Below are 12524 nucleotides of genomic sequence, written 5' to 3'. Positions count from 1 at the left end.
ATCTACATCATCATATTTTAAAATACACACAATCACACCACTTAAATTTATCTTCCACAACACAATCACTGAAATCAGGACTCTGACACACTCTATACCCCTCTGAATTCAGCTGCTTGCTATGCTTCTGTCTGTGAATTTGTAACATTGATCTAAATGTTTCAAATTACTGAACTCTGTCTCAAGAGATATCATTCACAAAATAATCAGGGGAAGGCAAGGATCCTTAAAACAGCTCGTACACCTGAGTCAGGTCAAACTGTTGTTTACCAGTGAACCATTTCTATTGGTTTCCTTTCTAATCTACAAGCAGTAAGAGTTATTTTTCAAAAGGTGTTTTGGGGCATATTTAAAAATCATGGTACAGAAACTGTAATTCTGAAACTCGAGTCATTTGCCTGAAGCCGATTCTACCGTCTGTTTTATACCCTTGTCCTTCTCTTTTATACAATTTTCCTTTCCTTTCATTTCATATTTAAAATGTTGAAAGTATAGACAGCCTAGTGAGATATCTTCATCAGAGGAATTATTTCAAGAACTGTTTTGTGCTAATGAAGTATATTTTTTTATTTCCTTTTTCATGCATTTTCTATGCTTAGATATCATCTAAATGAAATCAAGCATCCTTATAGCTGTTAAGCAGACAATAGACAATAATTGGATAGTTATCCTAGAAATAAGCATGGAGGATACCTATTACAGTAATGTGAGTTTAATGATAATGTTAAACTCATAGATAGCAGCTTATTGTTACTGAATAACCTGGTCTGTCAGCTTGAAAAGCTAAAAAAAGTCTAAAATTTAATTCTATTCAGATAGAACAGAATTAAATATAAGACTACATTTTAAATTACAGATTCTGAGAATACCACTAAGTGCTCCAATGAGTCTCAAAGTCATTATTAGCCTGGGAATATTTAGATTTCTAATTATTGTAGTGTTCCCTACTAACAGAATTTTTCAATATTCTCTATTTACATCTACAACAGAAATATGGTCTCATCTTTTCACACTAAATTTTTAAAAATCAGGAGAAAGGAAATCCTGCAGAAGGTTCTTCACAAAAGAAACACTTATTCTTCTATGCAAGCAAAATGGATTACGTACTTGTAAACCACAGAAGTTTTGAAGGTAAGAAATTATGAGATAATACACAGAAAATTAGAAATGGAAAGTGCTAAATCCTGCAACAGTTTCATTCCAGTTCTTTGTATCTTATTACCAATATTGAATTATTCTAAAGAGTTGCTGAGCTTTAAAAAGAATCCTGCATAAGCGAAGGCTATAAATACTTTTTCCCTCCAAAATAAGAGACGAAAATCCAGTAAGGCAGATGTAAAAGCACTAACCTGAGCATATGGGCTGCATTGAAAACAACATCAAATTCCATATTATCGAGTTCAGCTGCCTTTTTTGCCATTTCAGCTGCTTCTATCAGGCGGGATTCTTCAAGGAGGAACTGACCTGCAATGGAGTGCATGACCGTGAGCCCACAGATAATAACTGATGTAATATTCTACAGAGAGTATAGTTAGGAAAAGGAATCACAAAAAAACCCCAACAAACTAAAAAATCAACCAACAAACAGTTGAATCACATTCAATATTATTTGTTGATTTGCTCTGTATTTCAGCATCCTCAAAATATAGTCAAAGTAGAAAAAATGCAATAAATATGACAGGCTATAACAATATTTGTGGAACATATTTAGGAAAAGTGAGAATAATAGAGTAAAACTCAGCCATCAAGAAATAGTACTTCCAACCTCTAAGAAGCCTGCCATTTGAGAACTTGCCCTTCTGCCTCTACATTGATCTTCATTTCCTCAAGACAAATTGAAGTAAATAACATCTACGAATCAAATACACTCCCATTTTAAAAGCATATCTCAAAATCATATTAAAAGATACATTTTTATATATATCCATGAGAACATATTTCTTCAGCTTTAGAATTATAAATGATATCAGCATTAAAATTATTATATATGTATACCTTGACAAACTGGTATTTTATCATGTATTGCACTAACCCAATAGGTAGCTCTTTACAAGTTTCCTACATGACATTTACCTTTTACATAAAAAAAATAAATAGAAGATGGCTAAAATGAAGTGACCGAATTTTTACAAATGATGTTATCATAATCATTGAACCAAGTTTCAACTGAAAAGAATGAATAATTTAAGCCTAACTAAACTTTAACTGAAGTGCAGCAGTTTCAAAACGGAACATATAAGACATAATAGAGCTCTACAAAAATGAGTTTTCCTTTGATGAAGATGAAAAAGAAATTTGGAAGATACTTAAGCAACCTTATTTTCTGCTCTTTTAAGTGATTTTTTCATTCCTAATTTGTAAAATGCATTATTTTTGCAACAACTTTTTAAAAGATTTCAGCCATCTAGACTCTGTGTCTACATAACTTTATGTTTGGAAAAGCTATCCTCAAGGATGGTGATTATAAATTCCATCATCCCATCCTTCTCTTTTAAATTTATTTTGTAAAGTTATATCACTCAACCAAAAATTGTCCGCCATGCCATCACTGACCACCAGCCTCTTCAGAAATAATATCCCATGAGCAAATGATTTCCTCTCATAGTGAGGGATTTTCTCTTTTTTTCTTCCCTCCTTTCCTCATGCATTCCCTGTTGCTCACATGCTTGCTATGTGCTTATGCAAAAAGTCCAGAAATCCAGTTAGTCAGAGCTAGCAAAGTCTGTACAAGCCTAGTGAATCCGGTGATGCAGGAAGGCATGACTCTATTCATATCTGCAAAACTCCTGTAAAAACTTTCTGGTGCCTTCCTGCATTCACAGTATAAGGTTTGCTTGTTTTAGTTATATCCACACACTAATATGTGCTATATTTTGATGCAGTATAAGGCTTTGTGCTTATTGTGCCCAGAAACAGATGATTTACAAAAAAAGTTCTCTCACACCAAACAATAAATAAATAAATAAATAAAAAGAGAGGAAAAACATAAAAGAAAACCTTTTGAGAACAGTTTGGACCACAGGAAATTAATTTGTCTTCAGAATTAGAAATCATGGGTTGAACCATTAGTGGAACTCTTTTAGGAAGGGATAACAAATGCTTACAAAAGCAGTAAATTTGCTTCCTTTCAGCCCCACCCCCCCCTCACCGTTTGGGTACAACATCAGGGTATGCCTTATCAGTTCATATCTCTTGATTTGGGCTAAATTCCTATTTTCTTTAAAGAGAAATCTTTGAAACAAGCTTGACCAATCGGTATTCCAATTCTCTTCCAAAAAGTGAAGTAAAGCAGTATCCCTAATGTTTAGGTCCATGTTAAAGCAAACCAACCATAAATTGTTAACATTAAGGTTCTTTTGTTAATGAAAGCCCTGGATTAGCAGAATGAAACACTGGTAACTGGATGTACTATTAATAGATCCAGCCAGAGAGGAAAAGGAGGACATAAGCTTTTATATTTCAAGACAGTGAACATTCAGGAGAATTCTCAAATAAATATATACTTAATTTAGGAAAAATTTTTTGCACCTTATAATGTCAACTGCTCATTAAGCAAATTAATTACATAAGGAGAATAAACCTCTCCTTATTATTGTCAATAAAAAAATTATTCAATGGGTTTTAGAGATAGATCTTTAGAAACATACTTCAGTTTTCTGTAACAGTGAAGCTCAGCACTGATGTTACCTTACGTGTTCAAGAAGCATTTGGACAACGCTCTCTGACACATGGCGTGATTCTTGGGCCTCCCCTGTGCAGGGCCAAGAGCTGGACTCACTGATCCGTGTGGGTCCCTTTCAATGTACGATATTCCATGATTTCATGAGGGGAACAACCTTTAACTGCCTTAATCATTGCCTGCGTAGAGGTGATTTCATCAGCGGCTGCTGATCAAGCGTTTCCCTGTTTGGATGGGCTATAAATATAATTGACTGCCACCTTCTCAATCTAGTGGAAAAGTAAATACCTGAGCATACAGGTGTGTGGTGGGTTGGCCCCTGTCAGCATCCAAGCACTCACGCATCTGCTCATCCCCACCCACTCCAGCAGGGTGATGGGAAGAAACAGGAAGAACAAAAGCAAGAAAATTTGTGCATCAAGATAAAGACAGTTTAATATGTGAAAGAAAAAAAAATAACAAAAAAAATCAACCAAACAGCAAAGTGAAGAAAATCACTTGCCACTTCTCACATGCAGACTCATGCTTAGCCAGTCTCCAACAAAGGGCCACCTCAGAAGCCAAAATCCTTCTTCTTTCTCTACTCCAGTTTTTATTGCTGAACATGATGTTATATGGTCTGTTATATCTATCCCTTTGGCCAGCTCAGGTCAGCTGTCCAAGCTGCGTCCCCTCCCAACCACCTGCCCATCCAAAGTCTACTCTGTGTTAGGGCAGACTAATCAAAAGAGAAATCCTTGACACTGCTCAAGCACTATTCAGCAACAGCCAAAACACTGGTGTGTTATGAAGGAAGGCTATTTTAGTCACAAATCCAAAACATGGCATCATCCAGGCTGCTATAAAGAAAGTTAATGCTATCCAAGCCAGACCCAGTACAAGGTGGAAACTTTCAGCTGAGAATTGATTTGTCAAGTTCTCCTGAAAGGCATACTAATTCTATTCACACATCTCAATTTAATTTAAAGCACCTAAGTAGAGAGATATCATTTTGAAAACATTAGCTGCCATTGCTTTTAATGTGATATACTAAATTCATACAAGAATGAAGTGGATTGGCACTTTACCGCTGCACTTTCTTCAATAAAAAGTAGACTTCTGAACTTTTCCTGTCAAAGCCATATGTTTTCCCAAGAGAAGGGCACTAGCAGGGTGTAACAATGCCAAGGTGTTGAAGGTGGATCAGAAGGTATGATCCACAAGCCCCAAGATCCAGGAACCACTTGTGTGGGTCTAAATTTACATGTAGGATTTTCTCCTATGACAGGCAGCTGGCAAACCTCACGTTCTATGAGACTGTAGTGGGTTTCTGTGGCTGGGTTTTGGTAGCAGGGGGGCTACAGGGGTGGCTGCTGTTAGAAGTTGCTAGAAGCTTCCCCTGTCCCGTGGAGCCAATGCCAGCCGGCTCCAGGATGGACTTCCTACCACGGGCCCAGGCCGAGCCAATTAGGAGTAACAGTAACACCTCTGTGATAACATATTTAAGAACAAAAAATTGTTGCACGGAATAAATTCCAGCCAGGGAAGAGTGGAGTGAGAACATGGGAATAACAACGTAGACACCAAGGTCAGCGCAGAAGGAGGGGCAAGAGGTGCTCCAGGCACCAGAGCTGAGGTCCCTGCAGCCCGTGGTGCAGACCACGGTGGAGCAGCTGTGCCCCTGCAGCCCATGGAGCACCATCAGGGTGTAGAGACCCACCTAGAGCCCATGGAGGAGCCCATGCTGGAGCAGGTGGATGCATGAAGGAGGCTGTGACCCCGTGGGAGGCCCAGGATGGAGCAGGGTCCTGCCAGGGACCTGCGGCCTGTAAAGAGGGAAGCCCATGCTGGAGCAGGTTTTTCCCTGGTAGGATTTGTGGCACCTGTGGGGGACCCACGTCAGTACAGCTCATTCATGAAGGACTGCAGCCCACGGAGGAGTGACCCATGGGACAGCAGTTTGGGAAGACCTGCTGCCCGAGGGATGGACTCACGCTGGAGAGGTCCATCAAGGACTGTCTCCCATGGGAGGGACCCTATGGGAGCAGGGGAAGGACTCCTCTCCCTGAGCAGTGGCAGAAACAACAACTGAGCATAACCCCCATTCCCTGTCCTCCTGCACTGCTGGGGGGGAGGAGGGAGAACATAGAAGGAAGGAGGGGGGGAAGGTATTTTTAAGATTGTTTTATTTCTCACTCTTTGGCTCTTATCCTGTTAGTAATAAATATAAGTACTATCCCCACTTTGAGTCTTGTTTTGCCGGTGAAGGTGATCAGTCACTGACCTCTCCCAGCTTATATCTCTACTCATGAATTCTTAGCTGGTTTTTTTTCTCCCTCCTCTGTCCAGTTGCAGAGGGAGGGTGAGAGAGTGGCTTTAGTGGGTACCTAATATCTGGCCAGGGTTAACCCACTACAGATTTTTTCTGTAGCCTCATTATCCCAGCATCGAAGCAGCCCAGTAGGAATCCACTCACCAGGCTGGTGGCTGAAATCTTTCCGCAAGTCCCGGAGTTCTGATGAGTTCAGGGACTGGGTAACCTCGGTTTCCTGTTTGATTTATCTGACTTCCTCTGTTGAAGGACTGGCTCTTTGATCCCCCCCTCTCGTCCTTCTTTTTGCTAGAAGCTTCTTCTTTTTCCTCTTCCTCCGTTACTAATTGCTGATATGGACCCACCACAGAGACACTGCCCAACACCACCTTTCTTATTGCAGGCGTCATGATTCTAACCGTTGCCAACAACATCAATTATGGTAGCCTGATTGTTTTTTGGAATCAGAACCAGCTTTGGAGAAAACAGCCTTCTACAAGCTCTGAATCCCACATTTTCCTTCTCCAAGGAAAGCATATTTTTCTTTGCTATTCTTCTAAACTGGAAGTAGGAAATCCATAGTCCACCTTCCGATGTGACCATCAGCAACACTTTGCCTGGAACATTACTTTTTAAAATAGAATTTTCCACCTTTCTTGCTAGACAGCACTGAGTTGAATGTAAATGTGCAGTCAGGAGTTTTTAAGGATCTTTGACAGCAGAGAACTGATTCAACACTTCACAATCCTCTTAGTTATTTTTTCCCTAAAGTATCTAGGAATCAGAAATAGCATTAAAGCCGCTGAATTCTGTACCTACAGCCTTGTTCAAACTTATTTTTTCCTGCAAATCATCAACAGTGTTTTTTGACTCCCTACTTGACCAAAAATTTGAGAGGTAATATATGCAATCTACTGAAAAGTAAGATAAAAGTATGTATGTAAACAACGACAAAAGAATTCCAGTTTCTGGCATTAAAAAGAACAACTTATTTTCATCTTTTATCAATTTTTTAACCAAATATTTATCCACAGAAATGAAAGCATACAGCTCTCTATCCTGTATAATTGTGTCTCTAAAATGATCATGAACATTTGTAAAGCACTTTGTTAAGAAGCACCATGAACCATTTAAAAGCCATACATCTGAACTGGTAGTTCTGCTGCTTTATTGTAATAAGAAAGGTATTAATTGGTTGGGATATGTCTATGTGTAGTAATCTCTTATGTTCAGAGCACAAAGGCATTAGTGTGTTCCTCTAGAATGGGCTTAACTATTCCTTGTAGGCACTATGAGCTTTTATTTTATTAGACAGAAGTGCAATTTGCTTATTTAGTAGATAACAGTGCAATTTGCACCAATCTTTCTTCAGTTGAAATGTTCTCTTTTTTACTCACTGGCAAATATTCAAAGGTACTTTGTCCCAGAACAGAGAAGATTTCTGAAATAGCTCTTTTTGTTGCTGTTGCTTTTGAAAAGAACCATCTTGAATGTTCTCAGAATGCTGTTGGTTCTGCACTTACTCATATTTCAATGACTTAGACTAGTATGCTGATATCTTTAGTAATCCAAGCAAAGCCAAGTAAACTATCTTCTGAATAAGAATGTAAAAACTTCCAATAGTACCATAATAGGAATTTGCTTCTTTTAATATACATTTGTCACCAAGCCTTCTGCTTCTTATCCTCTTAAAAAGTTTTCTACTTCCACAACATGAAGAGTGCTCTATCTAGACTCAACTGTAAAAAAAATAAACTTCACTAGAAGTTCTTTCAGCATATTCAACACTGAGGATTTGAAGCTGAATATATGCTGGTGCTTTCAAAACATTTCAAGTTTCAGCAGAAACCAGAAGAGGGATAGGGTTCTGGCTGAACCAATGCATTGTATTTTGTCTTTGAAGCACAGTAAGGATGCAAGATCATGTCTTGAGAACTGTATTCCTAGTGATATGAGCAGATCCACCACTGCAGTCTGCTGAACTTCAACTCTGCTGAGACAATGCAGAGCAAAAGAGCAGATGCAAACAGAGCTTTCTATATAGAAAACTGAAATAGCATTCTGTGGAAGAAATGAGGAGAGACCTTGTCTGCAAGTTGATTTCCAAAGCTTTTAAGGTGATGAATCAAGGTTGCAAGATGCAAAGTCAACAGGCATGACCTAATGTAACTGTTTCCTTTAAGACTTTCAAAACAGATTCATTGGCTGTGAACCAGAAGTTCCCAGAGCAAGGGAATGTTTAAAGATCGGCTTTCCAGGCCTGTTAAGACGATTTCTTGCTGAATGTGCTGGTTGTGACAGGAGAAACAAAGACAACTTACATCACAATCACCTAAATGGTAGCAGCATTTCATTTTTTTGCTGCTCCTTATATGCCATTCCATCTTAATCTAAAGCTGTTCTCTTGGTTTCTTGCTGGAAAGAATTCTGGAGACTTTATCCTTTCAATTGGTTCCCATGGAGAAAATTATTCTATGCAAATAAAATATACAGAAACACTATGCAAGCCAGTGGGTGCTGCAATATCAGTATATGCACTGGCTTGGAAAAAACTTTATTAGCCTTTTTCTTTGTCTGAAAAAGTTATCTGTTGCAGTTGTGCTAAATGTACCACTGGATGTCATCCAGAGCATGATCAGAGATAAAGAGAGAAAAAATTAACTTGCAAACCTTTGGGACTTGATGACTGAACTTGTGATCACATCTGGATCACTGGAAGCTCTCACTAAAACAAAAGATTAATGATGAAAATACAAACTACAGGGACCTTATGATTTACAGATACTGAGGAAGATTCCGAACCCTATGTCATTTCCCAAACACCTGGTGATGTATAAGTTTGGAAACGTGAAATCTGGATGGGAAAAAACTATTCAGTTGCACTTCTGTAACAGTCTCATATTATCTCTAAAAAAATCCTCATGAGATAGTACTCATAGATCAAAACATATGATCGTTAGCAAAGAAGTCTCCAGGGTTGTTTGTGTCACATGCTTTTTCAGTTCCTGCAGAAACCCTACATTCTGGCAACATGGAAGAAGCACAAAGCCACATTTTTAGATCTGTCTCTGATCTGCAATATCTATAGCATATCTCTTGAGCAGTCTAGTATATTATGCTGAGGAAACAGAGTCAACCACGTATTTGAGATGTCAGAATGATTAGATTTAAGGATAAACTCAAGGGAAGAGGCAGACTAAATGGAAATTCCACAGCATTTAAGGTTGGTGACCTAGCTTGCTTGGAAATACTCCATTGCATTCCACCTCAGTGACTGGTACTAAAGGAAGTTTGGAACAAATAGTTATTATAGTGGTCTGTAATAATCTTCTTTTAATGTTTTGTGATCGCAACAGCCTAGAGAGCAACAAGGTTGCAAAAAGGACTTCAGGTTGGTGGATTCTTCTGAATAGCTCAGCTTCTGGTATATTTTCCAGTTTCACTTTGGAAGTAAGAAATACTGTCTGTTAGTTCTAGCTAAAGATTTTCTAAAATCAAAGTTATTACAGAGAGTTCTGGAAACAGAAAGGTCAGAAGCTTAATCAAGTCTTTCTGCAAGACAGTTACATCTCCTTCCCATTTTGGGTCTAGGAATCCTGTCTTCCTGGAACTGCATTCACTGATATTGTAGGAGGAGCTATAAGCCATAGGCCAAACTCAGGACCCTAATTTGATGACACTGTATGCTCAAGACAGAGTGACCATTTCTCCAAAGACCACATATGTTCTATGAACACGTATTATTTGAGTATCATAAACTTGTTTTATAGTTTCCCTACAAAATCATTGTATATCAATGTTAGGATTTACAAAAGATATAAAATGGAAAAACCCTTTCCTTCGCAGAAAGGTTCAAGACTGTGTATTGGGAAGGCTGGCAAAGTGACTTAGTGATGGACATACTATATCTGGATGGCTTTGACTCCATCTCATCAAGGAATTTATTTTCTCAAGACATAATCACCATGTAGGATCTGGTGTTCCCAGCGTAACAGATCCATGCACTCTTGTATTAATTATTTGGCATATATTGCACTTAGCTAACCTGTCAGTCAGGAATGGGACAATTCATTCACTGGAATTATGGATTGTGAAGTTTTATTCATTTCATTGACAAGGATAGAAAATGACCTTCCTATGGACTAGGCTGACATTTCTTCCATCAACATAAAACTCTCCTGAAGAAATTAGTAAAATTTCATTAGTAGGTCATGGTTGATGTTTCTCTTTCTTACAAATACAACACTGATATTTTATTTTTCTTAAGTACACTAGTCTTTTTCTTCATAAGATCTTTTCCTTAAATATGTAGAAGAAAAATAAAGCTTTCCTAGGCTGCTTCAGTCAATGAAGAGCAAAGACACAAAGCTCCAGCACTGTGAATAATGGGACTGTGGAAATGTTGATTCCACCACCTATTTGGGCGGCCTGTTCCAATGCTTGACAACCATTTCAGTGAAGAAATTCTTCCTCTTGTTCTGTTGCTAGTTGCCTGGGAGAAGAGGTCAATCCCCATCTGGCTACGAACCCCTTTCATGCAGCTGTAGAAAGCCATAAGGTCTCTCCTGAGCCACCTCTTCTCCAGGCTAAAAAGCCCAGCTCACTCAGCTGCTCCTCACATGACTTACTCTCCAGACCATTCACCAGCTCCGTTACTTTTCTGTCGACATGCTCTAGCACCTCCATGCTTCCCTGTAGTGAGGGGCTCAAACTGGACACAGCACTCAAGGTGTGGCCTCACCAGTGCTGAGTACAGGGGGACAATCACTTCCCTGGTCCTGCTGGCCACGCTATTCTTGATACAGGCCAGGATGCCATTGGCCTTCTTGGCCACCTGGGCACACTGTTGGCTCATGTTCAGATAGCTGATGACCAACTCCCCCACGTCCTTTTCCACTGGGCCTCTTTCAGGCACTCTTCCCCCAGCCTGTAGTGCTGTAGGGGGTTGTTTTGACTGAAGTCCAGGACCCAGCACTTCACTTTATTATATCTCAGTCTAAGAGGAAACACCTAAAAAGAAAACTGAATTCACATGTAAATATATGAAAATTCTCACACTCACTAAGCTATCTAAGTGTATTACTTAAAAAGCAAAAAAAATGGTGCTTGAAAATTCACTACTATCGTATTTCAATGCAATTTATTTTGAAACTTAAACCACACTAGTTCCAATTAATTTTCAGGCTGTGACATAGGAGTGGTAGGGCAGTTATCTTTGGAAATAAGATAGATACAGAGTGCCCATAGACTTAGATGAAAATTTAGGCACCAAAAAGGGTAAAAGCCCTCTCCAGAAACAGTGATTAGAAAGAGATAGGATGAAATTGAAAAACAAATACAGCAGTTAACAAGCTAAACTTGTTTAAAAAGAAACAGATAATATAAGAAAACCTATAAAAGTAACTCCTAAATTATCACAAATTCAAAAGTGAAAGACAGTGTAAAAAAAAGTATATTTGGGAACATGTTAATCTTTCTTCAATGAGAGTGTAGCTAATACACTTCAGTTTTACGTAATCTGAAAGCCTCTTTTTCATTTTGTTTTATATCTGTAACTGGGAATGCACTGAAAAAGGCAGATGATCAATGTGAACTGCCTAATTAAGTGAATGCATAATTAATCTAATAAGAATAATCTATTTTTATAACAAAAAAGGAATTTTTAAACAATTTAAAGTTATTAGAGACAATGTATTATTCAAAGGAAACTATTTTAAAAGGAGGTCTCAACAGTGATTAATAAAACAGAGTTAATTTGAGCATCCCATTGGGTTCCTGACTTCCCTATTCCAATTAATCCATTACAAAAGTAAGGGAGAAGGGACCTCTGTACAGACATTTATCTTGAAACCTCACTGCTTCTTTCCTTCTCTCTTTTTTTCCCCACTGCACTTTCATTACGTTGGAGAGAGGTCATTACATGCACTTTAAGAGGCACAGTGGCAAAATGTATTTTTAGCAAACAAATAAAATGAAGCATGCTTTAGTTGTGGGGTTTTGGTGGGGGTTTTTGTGTGCTTGTTTGCTTGGTTGGTTGGGTTGGTTTTTTTTACTTTTAGACAATAAATTACAAATTAAATAAGACAGTTCTGGAGGTACAGAAAGCCTTCAACAATTTCAAACTCCTTAATTACACTGCATCCTACTACCTGAAGAATTTATTTTTGTTTCTTTTCAAACAGATGAGCTCTTAAGTATTTCACTGTTTGAAATTCCCCTCATCTCTGTGCAGGATGTCATTTGTATGACAAATTTCATACATACATAATCTTTCTTCAACTTCTACTGAGACAGGCTCAGTGCAGACACCGAGATTTCCGAGACTTCCTTTGTGGATGGTCAATACTATATCCAAAACCAAACAGTCTCTAGGCCATAAGGGCACTGGTCTGACCTGACTGAACATTCCTATGATTGGCACATTTGTTAACAACTTTGATGTATTGACTCTTTAGATGCCATTATGTTCTTAAAATATTCAGAAGAAAGTTCCTTTGGACTTGTATAGTTCATAGGAACCTCTTTGTGGTTTCTCGGATTGACACTTGGATTCAT

At 38.4% G+C, this 12524-nt stretch overlaps 1 protein-coding gene across 3 annotated transcripts in view; it reads right to left on the bottom strand.

Moving 5' to 3' along the window:
* The window catches only part of TMTC2 (transmembrane and tetratricopeptide repeat containing 2), a 245782-nt gene that overhangs the window by 27936 nt on the left and 205322 nt on the right, over window positions 1-12524 (bottom strand). For all 3 annotated transcript variants that reach the window (XM_017804514.1, XM_017804517.1, XM_017804516.1), the window contains one exon: window positions 1350-1464. In XM_017804514.1, coding sequence (XP_017660003.1) covers window positions 1350-1464 — 115 coding nt within the window. The remainder of the gene's footprint in view (window positions 1-1349; window positions 1465-12524) is intronic.

This window comes from Lepidothrix coronata, unplaced genomic scaffold, assembly GCF_001604755.1.
Source record: "Lepidothrix coronata isolate B3197 unplaced genomic scaffold, Lepidothrix_coronata-1.0 Scaffold9, whole genome shotgun sequence".
Lineage (NCBI taxonomy): Eukaryota > Metazoa > Chordata > Aves > Passeriformes > Pipridae > Lepidothrix > Lepidothrix coronata.
This window is presented reverse-complemented; position numbering and strand designations above follow the sequence as displayed.